Genomic DNA, 20,097 nt, shown 5'->3' with positions numbered 1-20,097 from the left:
TCTGCTTCTCCTTGCTCCTGTAACTGGGGTTGATGGCTCAGTACTGCCTGAGGAAAATCATTTAAATGAGCCCTTTGGTGCCCCTGCAATTGGTAAAGTGCATTTATTCTCCATCAAACTGTCAATGCTTTTGATTTGTATTTATTTATTTACTCTCCCCCCCCCCCCCCTTCAAGCCGTTGTTTTTCAGTTTAGTTCTGTAGGACACAGCTCCCTGGCCCATGCTGCTGTTGGGAGCCTTGTACTCCCCTCCGGCTGAGGCAGTCGGTCGGCCGCCCGCCCTCTCACGATGGCTGCTGGCCACTCATGCTGGCCACCGGCTGCTCCTGGCAGCACAGCAGCGACGGCAGCTCATGCTTACCTCTGGCTGCTCACACAGCCCAGCTCCAGGAAGAGCTGTTGTTCACAATCTTAGCTGTAGAGGGCGCAGCTCACTGGCTCATGTGGGAATCGAACTGGCGACCCTGGCGTAAGGAGCATGGCACTCCAACCACCTGAGCCACCGGGCTGGCCCTTGATTCGTTTTTAAATTTGCATTCCTCTCAGAAATATTTTGAACTTTCACCATATTTTACTCTCCAAATTACCTGTCCAGTAACTGATTCTCAGCAAGCTGGCTTCTATTCTTCATTATGAAAATTGGGGCCTTAGTAATGAACTCCCCAAATCCCTGTGCCCAGCTTCTCTACATCAGTATTCTTCCGGTCTCCTCAGATGAGGTGTCCTTTCTTTCTTTCTTTTTTTTCTCTTTTTTTAAAGCAACTCCATCAGCCCATGTTTCTGACCCATTTCTTTGACCTATTTCTTCTGGGATTTCATTTCATCCATTTTCTTCTCCCTGTTCTTTTTTTCTCCCTTTACTGTCTCCTGCCTTGTCTCCCCTTCCCTACTCCACCTCTACTCCCACTCTCACACTTTAGTTCTGTGGGTGTCAATTCTGGTGTACGTTAGTATCGCTGAGGATATTTTTTAAAATCTTGATTACCCCTGCCCCATTCTAATTTAATTATTCTGTGTGAGATTCAGGCATTGGTAATTTTTAAAAGCCGCTGAGGTTATTCTGATTGTAACCAGATTGAGAAACACTGCTTTAGTTATTACCCAATCTCATTTCCTTCCCTTTTCAATAAAACTTCTTAAGAGGAGTCTACGTTTACTTTCTGTACTCCCTCATCTCTCATTATTCCTGGCCCTCCTTTCACTAAAATCAATGGTGACCCAGTAGATACTTTGAAATCTTTATTGTATGGGTCCAATTCACTGAATTCAACATTTTTGGTCTTTTTGTTCCCTCTTGAAATTCTGTACTTCTGACTTTCATGACATTAACATTTTCTTGATTTACCTCTTCTGACTTCCTTCTTGTGGATACTTCCTAAGGATTGGTTTTCCCAAGGTGTTTCCTTCATTTTGCTTTTCCCCTTACTCTATGACAGAGTTCTTAACTTTAGGACTGTTGACATTTGGGGTAATTTTTTGTTGTTGGGGCTGCCTGTACATCGTAGGATGTTTAGCGGTGCCCTGGGCTCTCTGTCTGCTATATGCAGTAACCACTTCCTCACCAGACTGACCTCCCCGCCAAGGTAAGACAACCAAAAATGTCTCCAGATATTGCCAGGTGTCCCTTGAGGAGCACATGTTGTCCCTGGTTGAGAACCCCTGCTCTATAAGGTCTGGCCATTCTCAGGTTCTCTCACAGTTCTAATAATTGCCTATGTACTAAAGACTCCCAGATCTAAGTGTCTATTTTAACCTTTTCCCCTAATTTAAGACTTGAATAGATAACCTCTTGTTAGACATTTCCATCTGGACGTTCCACAGATACTCCCAGCTCACCAAGATGGAAACTAAACTCTTTTCTTCCAAATTTACTCCCACGTTACCCTTGCAGGATTGTCTACCTAATGTTTCAAATCTGTATCCTCACTTTCCTGCTTAAAGTCCATTGTCACAGGGTCCATAACTTCATAGACACATCCCTCCATGATTTTGAATCCTCCCAGCCTCTGCAGCCTTGTTTCCTGTCAAGATTTTTTAAAGTTGCTAAATGGGAGAATTACCCTAATTTGTTCCTTCTCCTGTACGAATGCTTAAAAACGCAATGTGAATGCCCTTGGGCAGGCTTACCATATATCCTGTCTGCAATCTAAGAGGAGAAGGTAACTTAACATCTATCAAATGCCTAGAATTTTGGGGGCACTGGGCTATATACACTTTTCACAGAATCCTTGAGCTGGGTCACATGCAGTTAAAGTAAACAGGGGTCAAATTTTAAAATCTTCTGCTCAAAAATTCCTTTCAGACTAAAAATATCAATGCGATCATAGTAGCTTGAATCAGTCAGTACTCCTTGGTTGCTTTGCCTTTTTATTCTTTAGTAAACGGGTCTGCTCTATCACTACATGGTCCCGTTGACTAACAGAGTGGGAGAAAGATTAAGCTTCCTGTTCTCACATGTCCTTTACAGATAATCGTATTTATGTTACCTTAGTAACATGCAAGTGACATATAACCTGATTTAATGGTGGCTTCAACAAGAATGTTTTTCTTACACTTAACAAGTCTCTAGGTAGGTGGCAGCAGGTTAGTTCAGTGTGGCAACCAGGTTAGGGTTGGATCTCGGTGATTCTCTTGGTCTTTCCCTCTGACTTCCTGCCTTAAGGCCTCATGCAGGAAGACAGGGAAAATAAGTGACATGTTATTTTAGATTAATTGTAACATAGGGTTAACATTTATTTTACATTAAACCATGTTTTAGCAATTTTCTGAGGATTTCGATCTTTATCACTTACAAAACCATGGGCACCCACCCCCACCTTTTTTTGGGTAGGTGTTCGTAACTCAGTGATTTTGACTCTAAATTAGTGTTTTCCACGTTTTAGACATTAAGTACTATTTTGATGAATTTTTCCCTCTCTATCAATATTATTTGATGTTTTCTTTAAATAGACCTACCTGTTTTTTAGCTTATTTGTAAACATTACTATATATTCATTAGCTGGGTTTTCTTCACTCATCTTTCTTGCCAAGTGGAGACCACCTTCTGCTTAGGATCAGAAAATGCCAGAATTACTTTCCAAGGCTCTGACAGGTGGGCCATAGGCATGTAACCCATTTCTCACCTATGGGACCTAAAGAGTCTGCTGGAAGGACTTCTGAGAAAAATTTTCTTCTCTTTTCTTCTCCTGAGGACAGTCCTAGCTCTTTACTTCCTGTGTAAGGATGTGATTCTTGGAGCTGCTGCAGCCATCTTGCAACCATGTATGGGAGACATGGCTGATATGCTGAGGATGGCAGAATGGAAAGATGGAAAGAGTCATCTTTCATTGAGTTGCTATACCAAACTTGGGACTGTTTGCCTCCAGACTATTTGTTAATTAAGGTAAATAAATGTCCTTGCAGTTTAAGTCATTTTTAGTCAGATGCCTGTTATTTGCAGCTGAATACATCTTTTAATTCTTACAGTTTATGTCAACGGAAAAACATTTGCCATTAGTAGAAAGTAACTGTAAAAATACATTTAAACTGAAAGCAAAATTACTGAATTTTAAAAAGAAACTGAAAAAATTTAAGATCAAACTGCATTTCGTTCCTAAAGTAGGTTCCTGCCTACTTCTCCCCACTTTATTCCGTACCCCTTCTCCCCTGCTCGCTCCATTCTAACCATATTGGCCTTTTAAGTGTCCCACGGAATCTCTGTTCCCTTCATCCACAGGCTTTTGCACATTTTGGTTTTCTCGGGGTTGCTGGAATGTTCTGCCCCCCACCTGACCCAACCCCGTTCCTTAAGTTAACTCAGACCCATCCCGTGGATATCAGTTCCTTGGGTATTACCTCCTCTGGGAAGCTTTTCCTGATACTCCTACTTGGTCCCTGAGTATATCCTCACAGAACTCGGTGTATTGCTTTTTAGCCCTAGTCCCAGAAGCAGTTTTATTTTGTGTGTGATTATTTAATGTCTCTGTCTCTTCCCCACTAAACTGTAAGTGCCAAGAAGGCAGGGACCATTATTCCTCCAGAGCCTAACATAATACCTGTCATATAGTACATCCTGAAATATTCACTGACCAACTGAGAGAAAGAAAACATTCTCCACAGTTTAAAGATATGTTAGTGAATTCATGCATTTTTTTCTTGAATGTAACTTTTGCTGCTCTGAATTTTACAGTTTGTCCGCCAGGTAGTATTAAATTGGATTCCAGTGATTGCCCAAGTAAGAGTGGAGGGGTGGGGAATGAGGATGAGTTACTGTTAATTTCTTCAGGCCACTGAATATTATGGTAAAGATTTTGAGGTCCTTTGGGTTCTCCAGCTCTGCAAATCCTCAGTGATAACCATGTTCTCGGTCTCTGACTTTGACATAAGAAATGTGGCGGCTTTTGAATTAAATGTATAACCGTTGAATTTGTTTTTTAAATGTCCCTATTATGTAAAATCACCTCATGGTAGTACAGCTGCCTTCAAAAACATTGCCCTAACATTTTAATTCTAGGTACACATTTAGGGAGAAAATAACCAACCATTAGAGATGCGTAAAAATTATTAAAAATTTTTTTGCTATATTTATATGGAAAATAAAAAATCCAATTTATGTACCTGTTTATACTTGTGATTTTTCTCATAGTTTTGTGAGGGTAGGGATAGTATCTAATTTTCTTCATGCAACAGTGTATCTTGTCCATCTTTCCATGTCATTACTTCTAGAGCTGCCAGATCTGTCACATTTAAACATAAAACTAGAATTCCATTTTATGAATAGTAGAATAATTAATTTAGACAATTCCCCAATGATGGACATTGGGGACCTTGTATATTTTCTTTTCATCATTATAAGTTAAGCCATACTGAATTGACAGTCCTTCTTGTTTATATATTTTTGTATGTCTGTGAAAGTGTGTTTCCATATTTTCTGTTCTTTTCTCACTATACTTCAGTTTGGGTATATTCTGTTGACCCACTTTCAGTATAATTAATCTTTTATCTTTTGTTAAACCTATTGAATGAATTCCTTGTTTCAGATGTAATAGTTTTCATTGTAAAATTTCAATTTGTTTGCCATATAGATTCAGATTCTTGGGTGAAATTCTCCATTTTTAGTGAACATATAGCTAAAGCCCTTTTTTTTTTTTTTGTAACCAGTATCTGGACCCCCTCATTCTGTTTCTGTTATCTATCTTTTCTTCTTGGTTTTTGGTCATTGGTCTTGTCATCTGGTGTGTCTAGTAATTTTTGGTTGACTCCAGATTGTATAAGAAAATACTAGAGGCTCTAGACAATGTTACTTTTCTCTGGAGAGGGTTTGCTCTTTTCTTCCTGCACATACAGAATGGTGGATGATGACTTTGGTTCTTTCAGGGACTGTGCTAAGTCAGGACTGGGTTGCAGCCCTGAGGAGGGTGGCCTACCTAGGACTCTTCCCTGGCCTCCGGAGGTTTCAGTTCAGAGCCTGATGTATTCTGTAGGACCCTTCCTCCGGTGGGTCCTGAACTCTCATTTGGTCTCATGAGAGTGCTGCAAAGCTCAGCTCTAGTTTTCAAAGGTTTCCACTTAAGTTTTTTATTTGCTGCCCTGTATTGTCTCGGATTTGGTAAATGTTCTGAAGGGAAATTGCTTTGTGCTTGAGGCCTCCGAGCCTTTGCCAAAAGATGTGAATTCGCTATGTCCCTCCCTGAAGCTTTGCACAGGCTTCTCAGCCTTCTGCTCTTGCCCAGCATCAGCAAATGCAGTTACAGTTGGTTCCTTCTTCCAAGGTTATTCCCTCTCTGTAGAGTCCAAACCCCTCTACTTGTCATTGCCTGAGCAGCTCTACTCTGCCTTCAAATGGATTTTCTAAATTGTTTTAGGTATTAGTACTTGTCTGCTGTCAACTGCTTGATCTCACCTGAGGGTGAACATCTGTGGAAATGTTTTTGTAGGATGAAATTCTAAGAGAGAAGATTCTAGGTGAAAGGGTCTACCATTTAAAAATTGATGTTGTCAAATTGCCCTTCTGAAAGGCTGTAACTATTCTCACCGGTGGTATTTAAAAGTGCACTGTACATCCTTATCAAATGAGATGTTAGCAGTCTTTATCTTTTCTAATCTGATAGACAAAAACATGATATTTTGTCTTAATCTATGTCTCTGATTTTTTTTCCCTTGACCTAAGCTTATTTTTATATAACTATTGGATATTTATATTTGTTCTTCTATGAGTTGTTTTTAATATCTTTTGCCCAGTTTTCCTATTATGGAGTTAAAAAAAATTGTAGAGTTATCTCTGTGTAGTAAAGATTTAATCTTTTGTGTATACTGTAAATACAAATTTCTAGTCTTTCTTTTGTCTTGTCCTTGGTAACTTGTATAGATGTTTTTAATTTTTAGGATAGCAGATCTTTCAATCTTTTAGATTTCACACCATGTTTAAAAAGTCTCTTTTTTCCAATATTTATTCCTATATTTATTCCATTTATTCCTATATTTTCTCTAGTACTTCTTTATCTGGTACTTTTTGGTGGTACTAGACAGAACTCTTTTGGTTATAAGCAGTAGAAGTCCAGTATAATATAACTTAAAAAAATTAGAATGTATTGTTTCATATAACTCAGATGGTTCTTGGCCATATCAGACCCAATATCTCCCCATTATAACAAATACAATGTCCTCTCTTACTATCCTGATTCGAAATTCATTGATAATATAATCCATAAAACAATTTTAAAAACTATATATATATTATATAAAGGAGAAATAAAAAGATAGTAATATATGAAAATAGATGTTTTAATTTATACATGTGTGGCTGTGACTATTTTGGGAGACAAAATGAAATATCAGAGGCTGGCTTCTGTGTATAGAATCATCACGAATGTGATAGTGCCTGTCTGGCCGCAGCCATCAGTAAGCCAAGATGGGCACTTCCAAGTACATCCAGGAGCCGAGGAGGAAGCAGCAGTCCGATGTAATGCGCTTTCTTCTCGGTGTGCTGCTGGCAGTACCGCCTGTGCTCTGCGCTCCACAGGGACACAAGGTTATGTCATATATCAGATTTGTGTGCACCATGGTGGCCGCAAATGCCCAGTTCCTTAAGGATGCAACCTGTGACAAACCTGTCCATCGCGGTGTTAACCAGCGAAAGTGCTTGAAGCCTTCAGTCTGTTGCTGAGGAGTGAGCTGGATGCCACTGTCGGGCTCTGAAGAGTCCTGACTTCTTACTGGGTTGGTGAAGATTTCACATAAAAATTCTTTGAGGTTACCCTCATGGATCCATTTCACAGAGCTCTCAGAAGAAGTTCTGACACTCAGTGGATCACCAAAGCAGTCCACATGCACAGGGAGATGGCAGGGCTGACATCTGCAGGCCGCAAGAGCCATGGCCTTGGCAAGTCTCACCACACTGTTGGTGTTTCTCGGCCTGCGCCTTGGAGAAGGTATAATACTCTCCAGCTCCACCGTTACTGGAATAGAAGTAATGTTTATTAAATTCTTACCTAATAAAATAAACTAAGACAATCGTGTCTGCTTATAAGTGATTTTTATTCAATGCAATCCCTATCAAAATTTCAGTGGCATTTTTCAAAGAAATGAACAGTCCTAAAATTTTTATGGAAACATAAAAGACCCCTAACAGTCAAAGCGATCTTGAGAAAGAACAAAGCTGGAGGCATCATGCTCCCTGATTTCAAACGATATTACAAAGCTATAGTGTAATCAAATCAGTGTGATATTGGCATACAGACAGACACATTTGTCATTGGCACGGAACAGACAGCCCAGAAATGAGCATACTCGTATATGGTCAATTGATTTATGACAAAGAAGCTGAGACTATACAATGGGAAAAGGACAGTCTCTTCAATAAATGGTGTTGGAAAACTGGACAGCCATGTGCAAAAGAATAAGACTGGATCCCTATCTTAAACGAGACACAAAAATTCATCCCAAAAGGATTAAAGACTTGAATGTAAGACCTGAAACCATAAAGCTCAGAAGAAAACAGGCTGGTAAGCTCCTTGGCATTGGTGTCGGTGATGACTTTTTTAGACTCCAAAAGCAAAGGCAATACAATCAAAAATAAACAAGTGGGACTACATCAAACTAAAAAGCTCCTGCATAGCAAAGAAAACCATCAACAAAATGAAAAGACAACCTACTGAATAGAAAATAATTTACAAGTCGTATCTGTTAAAAGGTTAATATCCAAAATATAGAAAGAACTCGTATAACTCAATAGCAAAGATCTGAATAGACATTTTCCAAAGAAGACATGCATTGGCCAGCAGTGACATAGAAAAGATGCTCCACATCACTAATCATCCGGGAAATGCAAATCAAAACCACAAGGAGCTACCATCTCACACCTGTCAGAACGACTGTTATGAAAAATATAGGAAATAAGTGTTGGTGAAGATGTAGAGAAAAGGGAATGAACCTTTGTGTATTGTTGGTGGAACTGTAAATTGGTACAACCACTATGGAAAGTAGTATGCAGGTTCTTTTAAAAATTAAAACTAGAACTACCATATGATCCAGCAATTCCACTTCTGGGTATTTATCTGAAGAAAACAAAAACAGTGGTTCAAAAAAATGCGTGCTTCCCCTCCTCACCCCCGCCCCGTGTTCATTGCAGCATTATTTACAGTAGCCAAGATACGGACAGAACCCAAGTCTTAGCCATGGATGAATGGATAAAGGAAATGGTATATACACACAAGGGAATATTCAGTCATAAAAATAAAAAATGAAATCTTGTAATTTGTGACAACATGGATTGACCTTGAGGGTATTATGGTAAGTGAAATAAGACACAGCGAGACAGATACTAGATGATCTCCATGTGGATTCTTAAACAAAAAACCAAGTTAGTAGAACAAGTTAGTGTTTGCCAGAGCGGGTGGGGAAAATGGGTGAAGAGGGTCAAAAGGTACAAACTTCCAGTTATCAAATAAATAATGGGATGTAACGTACAGCATGGCGACTCCATCATCAGGGAAGTGCAAATCAGAACCACAATGAGGTTATAGTTTATTATAGTTAATCATAGTATTGTAGTTAATAATACTGTATCGTATATGTGAAAGTTGCTAAAAGAGTAGATCTTAAACATTCCCATCACAGGAAAGTTTTGTAACTATACCTGGTGATAAATGGTAACTAGTCTTATTGTGTTGATCATTTGCAATATACAAAAATGAAGTCATTATGTTGTATACCTGACACTCGTATGTCAGTTACGCCTCAATAAAAGAAAAAGTCACCAAGTCCAGCCTACACTTAAGGGAGGAGTGTAAAATAATTTTTGGACATGTTTGAAAACAGACAAATAGTGTAGTTAGCTATTGGTGAGCCTTAGGAATAGGGAGGGTCTAATTGACTATTGCCATTGTTACATTCATCGGCCTAAAAAGTGGGAACCTGGGGGTTAAAAGTACCTATCGTGTCAGTTATAACTCAGTAAAGGTGTGTGTGTGTGTGTGTGTAGGGGGGAGTGCATATCATTCAGAAAACAGGAGACTAGGGGAAAATTTCCTTCAGTGATTTTCTTTTGCTGAGACATTACCCCGTAATCTCTGAGTAACAAAGGCAAACTCATTAGGATGCAGTACTGGGTAGGTGTGCTGTCTTATAGCATTCAGAACAACAAGTTTCAAGTGTGTATTTGTGATATAAGTATCTGAAATGCCTGATATACATGTTGATAGGTGTTTGTAAGATGGAATTCTCAAAAAAAATTCTTTAAGGGCCCATTAAATGGTATCTTAAGGAGAAGCCCAATGTGTGAAACATAAAATGGAACTACCCTTGTGACGAGGAGATGGGCCCAGAATCCCACTGACTTAGCATCCTTTTCAGTCTCCTCATATTGCTGCCAGGGATCCAGAGAACATAGTTTGAAAACTATACCATACAGTCAGATCCCTTTCCAGCCTAATTCACAAAAATCTATTGATATATAGGGCAGCACAGGTCAGGAAGATAGCCATACTAGCAAAGTAACACTGTACCAGGTAGCAGACTGATTTCTGGTGCTATCTTATTGTGTAATAGTCAGTGAAAAGCCACTGGGGCTTGGGAAGGAGTTGGTGATTTGTCAGCTATGGATATTTACACTTTCATTAGTTTATTGTCTTACCTAATTTTTTTCTCCTCCGACAGAATAATACAACAATTCTTTGCAGGATTTTTTGCAAATTCTGCAGTTCCTGGGTCCCCACACCCTTTTTCCTGGTAAGTAACTACTTGCCTTCTGTCTTCCTCTGCTGAAGCAGTATTAGTTTAGGTACTATAGTATCCGTGCTATAGTGAGAAAGAGAGAGAGCTGCGGAGGTGAGCACATGGATGTGATTGGCAGGCGATTACACTGCCACTGTTTGCTGAGCCCAGGCTTAATCAGAGCTTATTTTTTTGTCCAGGCTCATGAGGGCCCAGGATGTCTGGGCACCGGATGTGTCTGATTCTGGGTTGTGTTGAGGTGTGAAATGAGATGGTCCCTGTCAGGCTTGCTTTCTAATTTACGGATTTCTCCTCATTCTATGGGAAGATTTTATTCCTTAAGAATTTCTGAAATGGAAAACATTCCTTGACTTCCTTTTTTCAAAGTGAGAAGGTTTGTCAGAAGGAAGAAAGGCGTATATAATTCAGTGACACTTCTGTACAGTGGGCGTTAAAGATGGAATTGCCTTTCCTCTGGACAATTATTTCGCCACTTCTGACTTTACCCCAGAAGGCTTCTTGCTCAGAAGGACCTCAGTTCATCCACATAGTTACCCTGTTTCTCAGCCTCTAGTTTCTCTACACGTTCCCCCCCAAAGAGTCTGGACATCTGTCAACCAGGGCAGTGTACCAGCCGCTCAAAAAGAGGTGCTGCCAAGTCTCTTGTAATTGCTCTAAGTTGTGCTTCCGAGAGACTGCTATGGCTGTTTCTCTACTTGAAAGCTCCTCTTTTTCCAGGACCATGTCAGCTTCTTCGCATGAGGGAAGTCTGCTCGATTTGGGCAGTCAGTCACAAAGGGAAAACTCGCCTTAGAAAGCAGTTCCATCCAGCAGTGTAAGTGGGCACAGAGAAGACAAACTTTTCTAACCAGTGAGTCAGTGTTTTTGCTCTTGTGTGTCATGTATTTTAGGCAGCTTCACATTTTAGGTTCCATTCAGTTTAGTAAAAACTCCTAGAGAATGAGGAACTACCTTTGAGTAATCCGTTTGACCTTGAAAATATTGAGAAATTCTTTGCCACTTGATTCGACAGAACCAGTGATTTTTCCGGGGCTGAGAGAGAACAGGATCCCTCTGCCAGTTGGTTTTCTGGGCTGCGAGGCAGGGCTGCTCACTCCATCTAATGCTGTGTCTCACCTCTTGTACAGGAGCGGGATGCTGCACTCCAACCCGGGAGACTATGCCTGGGGTCAGACAGGGCTCGATGCCATTGTAACCCAGGTGAGGAGCTGCCTTCGGAGGGTGTCTGTCAGTGGGTCTCGTGCCACAGGCTTCCTGCTCTCCTTCTGCTACTTTCTGAAATGGAAGTCACTTTGCTTTCCCTAATGTTTTGAGCTGGTGGGTTTGCACTTTACTAAAGGGATAAACGGTGTATGGGCTTAGCTCGGCATCCATGTAGCTTCTAGATCCGAGGGGCTTTCCAGAAGATGGCTTCACCTCCATAGGAAGAAGACTTCTCCTGTAACAAACAGTGTTTTGTAGTTTGGGCCTCTCGTTCAGTCCTGTGATGATCCTTTTAACAACTAGTTCACAGAAAAGGAGGGTCTCACGTGCTGAAGCAGGGATTTCTGCTAGATGGGGCGAAGTAGGGGAAGGAAGCAGAGAAGAAGGTATTCCCTTGCCAAACGTGTGTAATGGCTTCCACTTGTTTATTTTAATTTAAGTGGTTTTCATTTCTCTTTTGGATTGCTGAGAATAGAAAGCATGTGGTTTATATCCAAGTCTTATAGGCAGTAATTTACCTATTTCTTGGCTTACCTTATGCTATTTTCCATACTCCCACCCTTTTCTTCCTTCCAGCAGAATGAAGTTTTGGGACCAGTTAAGTATCACTTTTGGTTAAGCTGTAGTTTTATTCATGACATCACAACCCTTTTGCTGCCTCTAAAGTTGCTTTATGCCCAAAGGTGCACCTTGCAATGATGGGTCTGTCTGTAGAGTTACACTCATGTCCCTCTGAAATTATAAAGCAATTCTGAGGGTTCTGGCGTCAGGAAGGTGAAACCTGTGCCTCCCAGAGCCTTGCAGAAGTAAGAGCAACAAACGTTTCTAATATCTACACTCTTTGTTCTCAGCTGGAGCAGCTCACTCCTCAGGAATAGTGAGATGTCTACTATTTCTTTTTCTGTTTTTGTAGCTTTTAGGACAACTGGAAAACACAGGGCCTCCCCCAGCTGACAAGGAAAAGATCACGTCTCTTCCAACAGTGACAGTAACTCAGGAACAAGTTGGTAGGTTCATTTTCGTAATTATTCTGTCATCTTCTGATCTGTGTTCAAAATTCTAGCACCTTTCTATGCTAAGGATTTTCAAGTGAAGCTACAGCTCTCTTAAAATTCCTGCCTGAGTGCCAGCTGTGGAAGGTACCTCCCCTCTTTGGTAGGGTTGGTCGACAGGTATTTCCTGAGCAATTACTATGTCCCTTTTCTAAATGCCATGCAGGAAATTTAAAAGTACAAAAATACATAAGACTTGATTTCTTGAAGAACTTACTAGGGGAAGCAGGAGTCACCAGTGATTAGATAACAGTGAAAAAATATTGTTGAGCAGATGCTACTGACTTGGGAGAAAGAGGAAGAGGAAAAAATGAGAGGCTGGGAATTTGTTTCACATCTACTGTGCCAGATACAGTTAATTACATTAGATGTAGATATTTTATTTATAAGCACTGGAGGAATTCAGTGATAAAGGGCATTCTTTTGGTTTGGGAGTTTTCTTTCCCCACATATTCCAGTTTAAAGTAGAAAAGATTTTAAAGACAGGATGGGCCGTCTTATAGAGAGGTCATGCTATTTAAGGAAAAGTGAACCATGTAAAAATGTCAGCATGGACATAGTGTTTGAATCAGGTATGAGGCGAGTGACCTCATTAGACCTGAAATAGAATCTGGTTTAGGGAGTAATGGGAGGTATGACTGGACAGGAAGGGGGGGGTTGGGGGGTGGGGCTTTGTTAGAGGATGTTGAAACTGGCAGAGTAGTTAGGAATGGGTATTTTAGGTAGTAGGTAAGTTTTGTAGATTCCCAAACGGAGGAATGAGGGAATTTAAGTGGCCTTCGGAGCGAATTTGTTTGGAGGTGGCGTCTAAAGTAGATTGGAAGGGGGAGAAAGCAGGAACAGGAATTGAAGGGGCTGCTGCAGCATCCAGGTGGGGTTCTGGTGATGGTGGCAGTGCTAACAGAAAGGAAACATCATTTTGAAGAAGGGCTTTCATCGCTGGTTGCATAATGGGATGAAGAAAGGGAGAGGGTCAAAGATAATTCTCAGGTTTTTTAGCCTCGTAACTACAGAGGGTCCCGCCATCATCAGAAGTGAGGGGATTGTGAGCGGGCTCAGGTTTGGGTAAGGAGGTGATGTTTGCGGTTTTGAGGTGCCAAGTGAAGGTGAGCTGGGAATTGCTATGGAGCTGGTACCGAAGTGTAGGGTGTGTTTGTTGGGTTGAAGGCCTGACGTCAGGGTACTACCTGGGAGGCTGCTAAGTCGATTCAGCGTAAGAAGTAAGACGTGAAACGCTAGAATGAGGGCAGAGGTGGTGGGGAGGGAGAGGAAGGAGTGAGTCCACTTAAGTGGTAGGAGTGTGGGGGGCATGCAGCAGCCCCGGCCCCTGGTGAGGTGGGCAGCTGGTGTTATTAGCCAGATCTGGGGACTCGGAGTTGGCTGCAGTTGGCTGCGGGTGCTCGCAGTGGAGTTGGTAGCCATTTCCTCTGAGAAGGAGGGCTGGGAGCCTGCGCTGCTCTGGGCGCTGCAGTGCTGGAGCACCACCTCCTGGTACAGCCTGTACTTACCGCCGTGTGCCGAGGGCTTTTAGGCAGCCACGCTGAAGGACGGTAGTGGGGGAAATCGTGGGCTTGCTGAGTGAGTCCCTCGATTGTGGTAACATTGCCAGTGTGTCTCTGAGTGCCAGCTGCCAGAAGGCTATCACACATTGGGGACGCTGCTGCTCCTGTTTCATTGAACAGATAATCTAAGCCCCAGTTTGTTTCTCCCGACTCTTGACGTCGGAAAGCAGGCCTTATACTTCCCATCTGGGTCTTATCAGAATAGGCCCATCCACCAGCCCTCCTTCTCATATCCGTCTGCTGCCACTTGAAGTAACAAAAAGGCATTTCCTCCTCCAACAGATATGGGTTTAGAGTGTTCAGTGTGCAAAGAAGATTACACAGTAGAAGAGGAAGTCCGGCAGCTACCCTGCAACCATTTCTTTCACAGCAGTTGTATCGTGCCCTGGTTAGAGCTGGTGAGTACGGACAGCTCTCATCTGTGATGGGGCATCTGTGCCCGTCACGTCTTCCGGCGGGGGGTGGGGGGGTGATTGAGAGTAAGGGCAGAGTTAATGGAGAGCCGTGCAGATCGGCTCTTAGTCGCTAGCTAACTCCTATAGCACCATTACTTTGTTTTAGATCACTGCCTCTTTGGAACTTCTGAAGGGGGTTAGCAAACTACAGACCACGGGTCACTGTGGGCTGCCATCTGTGTTTATAAATGAGGTTTTATTGGCACACAGCTATGCTCATTTGTTTACAGATTGTCCGTGGCTACTTTCGTGCTACATCAGCAGAATTGAGTAGTTGCGACACAGGTGGTATAGACCCTGCAGAGCCTAAAATATTTACTACCTGTCTGTTTACAGAAAAAGTTTGCTGACCCCTGCTCTAGGCCATCTCAGGTCACTGATTCTATTCTGTTTGGTGAATGTGTCAGCTGTTGTTTCGCTGCTGGCCTAGAACTGTCAGTTCTGCTTAAAGTTCTGTTTGGGAGGTGTCCTGCTGTTGCAGGTTGGAACCCAGTGTGCGCCGTGTGAGAATCATGCCCATTTTGTTTTTCTGTCCGCTGACTCTCAGGGTTTCTGATGTGTTTAGTACCTCCAGCTTCTCAGGTCAGGTTGTTGACGTGGAGACCGATATCTTTCTGTTTCAGCATGATACATGTCCTATATGTAGGAAGAGCTTAAATGGTGAGGACTCTACTTGGCAAACCCAGAGCTCTGAGGCCTCTGCAAGCAACAGATTTAGCAGTGACAGCCAGCTACATGATCGATGGACTTTCTGAAGCTAAAAGACCACGTCGGAGCCAGGGCTGTGGTGTTCTTCTTCCTGCAGCTGTACATTGTATCACAACAACAAGATAGTAGGTGGATTTAGGAATTGTATGAGAAACCCTGACCCATAATATTAATGCAATGAGTGTTTTTCTTCTCTAAATTTAAAGTTAGCCTCTGTAGATGGAATTGTATCTACAACCAAATGCCTCTCGTTCCTGAATTCAGAGTGGTAATTCTCTAAGTGTGAAACTTCGTTATGTGGGTTTCCCACCACCAGAATAGAATCAGTTCCTTAAGTCTAGCTAGGGTCCTGCTACCTGTCATGTTACCTTGTAACGATGCTTTCACCTCCTGCCCCGCCTCCACCTGCCATCCCTTAGTGTGTGTTTCGGTAAATACAGTGGAACTAGGGCCCTAACGTGCTGCTGATGTGAAGTCCTCCTGTTTTAATTGTACAAAAGCATATTCTTGGCCACATTAGCTGTGACTTGGGGTCAAGTTAATTCATGAATCCAAGTAATGATTTTGTTTTGTCTTAAACCGTCAGAGAACAAATCAAAGAAAAATTACAGTGGGAAGGGGAAAGTGGCATATTATTACACCCTTTGGTTTTCTCATTTGAATTTTTACTGTCTACTTCACAAGATGCCGTTTCCTCAGAAACCACCATGACACGTCTTAGGGGTCTTCTGTGGGTAGGAATGTGATTCTGGGTCCTTTTGGGGACGAGTAGAGCGGCAGACAGGCACAGAAAGACACATGTTTGGAGTCTTTGCTTCTGAAGTTTTTTAATGCTCCCCAGCTCATCGTTTACTGTCTTTTGTCCTTAAACTAATTTGCTTCACAGAGATAGAATTATTTCATTATTGCTTCTACAGCCATTTCACTGTTTTTAGTAATTCATTGGTCTTAAGGGATTGAGATTTTACGTTGTCTCATTTTAATTTTTTAAGCCCTTTAATCATCTCTGAAACTTTTCTGTTGGCTTGGTTCTGGCTCTACTTGGAATCAAACTGATGCTTGTAATCATGCCCAAAACAGCTTGGCCTATGAGAGCTATGGCGTGTTTTTTTAGCCTAACAGTGTCCTGTGTACAGGCATGTGCTCTTTGGAGCATTTGAAAATCAGAAATGTCCTTGGAACCTCAAAGTCTCAAAAGGAAATGATGGAGACACGTAACCACTGTTGGTGCACCCAAAAGGGGACCGAGGAAATGCCGTTTATATGGTCACATCAGCCCTTCATAGTTTGGAACGATCAGAACAGGAAAGCCACTTTTTGGTCAGTCTCTTTCTTAGCTAGGAGTCTTTTTCAGTTTTTGTTGACTATCATACATTATACACTGATTTGGGAGGGTAAGAAAAGGGGGTCAGAGAGATCTTTGTACTTTGATAGATGATAAAGAAGTGGGGGAGGGAAGAGAGAAAGTGGGACAGTGGCTTGCTGACTTAATAGGGAATAAAAGTTGTTTTTCATATGCCTCTCATGTCATACCTCTGTAGAGATTGTTTCTTTGGAGAATGTGAGCTATTTACTAAGGCTATTGAAATGTAGCCTCAAAATACACATTGGTTTTGAACGGGGTGGTGGGGGGGAGGGTGAAGAGATGTGGGTGAGGTATATTATGTCTGTTTAATGGCCACTATTCAGCTGTCTCAGAAAAATGATGACAGCCTGGGAAAATTTGCCTGCCTGTTAATGTGTGCAGGTGCCAGGATAGGCAGTTGTGTTTTTACTCATAATTGGAGAACTAGAAAGGATTGGAGTGGCTTCACTAAAGGATGAAACACAGTGCTGGGTAGGGCTTTACCTTTTCAGTACACAGAATAGCAAGTAGCATCTGCCTCAGTTACCTGCAATCTTCCCTTTTTGCTCTGATAGAGGACAGTCAGGCTCATTGGCCGTTTCCCAGACCCCTCCCACGTAAGGAGGCTGTAGTGCTTCTTCCTGGAATTGGCGCCCCTCGGACTTCCAGGTTCATTTAGGTTAAGGAGTGTTAGTCGGGGCTCTCTAGTGCAGCAGAGACTTATAAGGAGTTGGTTCACGTGATTATGGAGGCCAAGAAGTCCCCAGGTCTGCAGCCAGTGAGCCAGGAGGGGGTCGGTGGGATGGCTCCAGCCTGACTCCAAAGGCCTGAGTGTAGGCAAGTTGGTGGTGTAAGCTCCAGCCCCCAAAGCGAGCAAGTTCAAAACCCAAGAGGATCTGATGTTTCAGTGTGAGTCCAGAGACAGTAAAGGACTGACGTCCCCAACCCATCTGGCCAGGGGGAGAAATTGCCGGGGTCAGAGTGTCGGCTTTTTATTCTGTGCAGGCCTTCAACTGATTGGATGAGGCCCCGCCCACATTAGGGAAGGCAATGTGTTTTATTCAGTCCACTGATTTAGATAGTACTCTTATAAAAAATACCCTCATGGACACACCCAGGGATAGTGTTTGACCAATTATCTTGGCATCCCATGGCTGAGTCAGGTTGACACATAAAATTAGCCATCACAAGAAAACTGGAAATGATGCACACAGCAGAATACTCCGCCTCCCGCTTTTTTGCCAGGTGAAGAGTGTGTGTATGGTAATGTCTGGCTTGCTGGGAGATGTCAGTACTAGGGTTAAACAGTGGGAGGAATATATGTGGGACGTGGACCAGTTTGCTTTGTGCATCACACCTGTTTTCCTCTTCGACCTAAATTCACCTGGAAGTGTGAGATGCCTCCCATTCTCGGAAGAAACATTGCGGATTCATTGGCCTAACACCAGAACGTGGCTGGAGTTAAGAGTTTATTTTTAGGAATGCCTTGCTCTTAAATGATTCAAAACATAGTTTAGATATAGTGCCCGCATCAGAGGGGTACGTAACCCGGTCTTTTCAGGTGTTTCATTCCTTGATAGCAGGAAGGCTTACAGACTCAGGAATCTGGAGCCTTCATAGGAGTCAAGAGAGTTGATTTAGCTCTCCCTGATTGTTGAAGAGAAGAGACAACTGTTGCAATTTCAGATCTTGGACCCGTAGAGTCTTGAGGCCTTCACATGTTAAATGGCCTACCCTTTGAGTCCCACGCAGAGCTAAATAGATTTTTTTATTCATGAATGTCTTCTTTGTCTTGTCTGTTATAATTTGAAATAAGGGGGAAGAAAACTATCTTTAGCACATAAATAGGAGAGGCTTTCTAGAAATCTGTAGACTTGAAAGTTGCGAAGTTGTACAGGGCAACTTCTTGCTTGCTTCTCAGGTAGTTTGCAGGCGGGTTAGTCTAACTCATCTTCATTGGGTTGGTTCTGGCTGGACAGAACTGGTCAGTTGAGCGGGAAGGGCAGAGAAGGGAACTTTTAGCTGATAGATTGCCAACATCTTTAAAGTTTCCAAGCTAGTGCGTTGGGAACAGGGAGCAGGACTCATTCTGGCACAAAAAATTACTTATCCCTCAAAGTTCCTATTGGCAGTTCTCTGGAGTTGAGAAACTTGGAGAATCCAGAATGACATTTTGTCCCCGTTGGTATAGATCCTTGACTCTTCCCTTAACAGTAATATTTTAATTTCTAAGAGAAAGGAATTATTCTAGGTGGAGGATGTGGAAATGGCTATAAATCAACAACTTCCTTAGCTTATTCTAAATTTTAGTTACAACTGAAATTTAGTTACAACTAAAATCGTTGCTGCATAACGATTGAGCAGGTGCTCGTTAGATGTTTTCCTTGAGCACTACTATCTCTGGTCCAATAATTAGCTCTCAAGTTAGAAGGAAGATTTTTGGGGAACACCCCCACCCCCAACAAGTCTCACTTTAAGTAGTTAGAAAAATTCCATGTTTGTGTCTTTGTATTGCACTTTCGTACGTGTGTGTGGGTGTGTACATGTATATATTGACAGACGCACACAGATGCACGTGTCACTCTAGAGGAAGAAAGGACGTGATGGGCACTGAGGTAACGTGAGCGGGTATACCGCAGAGGGCTGCAGCCTCACAGTCTGGTTTTCACTGCACATACCTCAGGCCCCCGTGTTTCTGTCGTTCTCGGTTACGGGACACAGTTGGCTACCCTGTACATGGTGTGGTGAAGGGTTCAGTAGAGAAAAAAGCCTCGTCATTTCTGAGGGTCGAGAATAAATGGCTTTCATAACCCTTTGCTTCTGTATTACAGTAAATTGAACTCAAATACAATTATTGTTTTGTTTTGTTTTTTCAATTTTCTTGATAAATTATTGCTACCAAATTGACTTCTCTCATGACTTGCATGCTTCATTTTCTCCCTGGTGTCCAGGTGCTGTTTCCTCAAGGAATACTAATTAAATATATCAGTCTAATGAGGAGGGACTCATAGTCTGTGTCTGTTCTAAACAACGAAACAGCCTCTGGGGTTTTTGGAGGTGAGGGCCACGTTAGAGTTGGATGTTAGAGCTGATCTAGGCCGGCCACTGCCATCTGGGAAGGAAGACAGATTTGGGGAGGAAAAGAAACAGAGCTGGTAAGTAGATGGTTGGATGTTAGTGGGAAACCCTCTTTGGCCTGTGGTAGAGAGGTGGGAGGGTCAGAGTGCTGTTTGCAAGAAAACCCAGTGGAGATTCGGGAGTTGGGCCACTAGCAGGAGAGTGCCCTTGGTGAGTTTCCAAAATGAGTGTCACATAAGCTGCAGGCAGTTGGGGGAAAGAAAGCTTTAAGGGGGTACACATCCCAAGTGGCTATCCTGTGGGAGGAAATTGTAGTGATGCCAGTTTCTCAGCACTCCGGCTGGAAACCACAGGGCTGCTCCGGGGCTCTAAAATCCGAATGCAGAGTGTACAACTGGGGATACTTGCCAGGATCAAAATAGAGCCCTTGTCTGATCCAAAGGACATGGAGGTTTCGATCTCTCATACCTGCCAGACAAGTG

General features: G+C 42.3%; 1 protein-coding gene across 3 annotated transcripts in view; it reads left to right on the top strand.

Moving 5' to 3' along the window:
- RNF115 (ring finger protein 115) overlaps positions 1-19,535 on the top strand; it is a 55,201-nt gene extending 35,666 nt beyond the window's left edge. For all 3 annotated transcript variants that reach the window (XM_019739910.2, XM_074318754.1, XM_074318755.1), the window contains 5 exons: positions 10,135-10,206; positions 11,340-11,412; positions 12,329-12,422; positions 14,312-14,427; positions 15,108-19,535. In XM_019739910.2, coding sequence (XP_019595469.1) covers positions 10,135-10,206; positions 11,340-11,412; positions 12,329-12,422; positions 14,312-14,427; positions 15,108-15,239 — 487 coding nt within the window. In that variant the 3' untranslated portion in view covers positions 15,240-19,535. The remainder of the gene's footprint in view (positions 1-10,134; positions 10,207-11,339; positions 11,413-12,328; positions 12,423-14,311; positions 14,428-15,107) is intronic.
- The last annotated feature ends 562 nt before the right edge of the window (positions 19,536-20,097 follow it).

The sequence above is a fragment of the Rhinolophus sinicus genome, linkage group LG14 (assembly GCF_036562045.2).
Source record: "Rhinolophus sinicus isolate RSC01 linkage group LG14, ASM3656204v1, whole genome shotgun sequence".
NCBI lineage: Eukaryota > Metazoa > Chordata > Mammalia > Chiroptera > Rhinolophidae > Rhinolophus > Rhinolophus sinicus.
The sequence above is the reverse complement of the archived record's forward strand: the minus strand, read 5'-3'. Positions and strand labels throughout refer to the sequence as shown.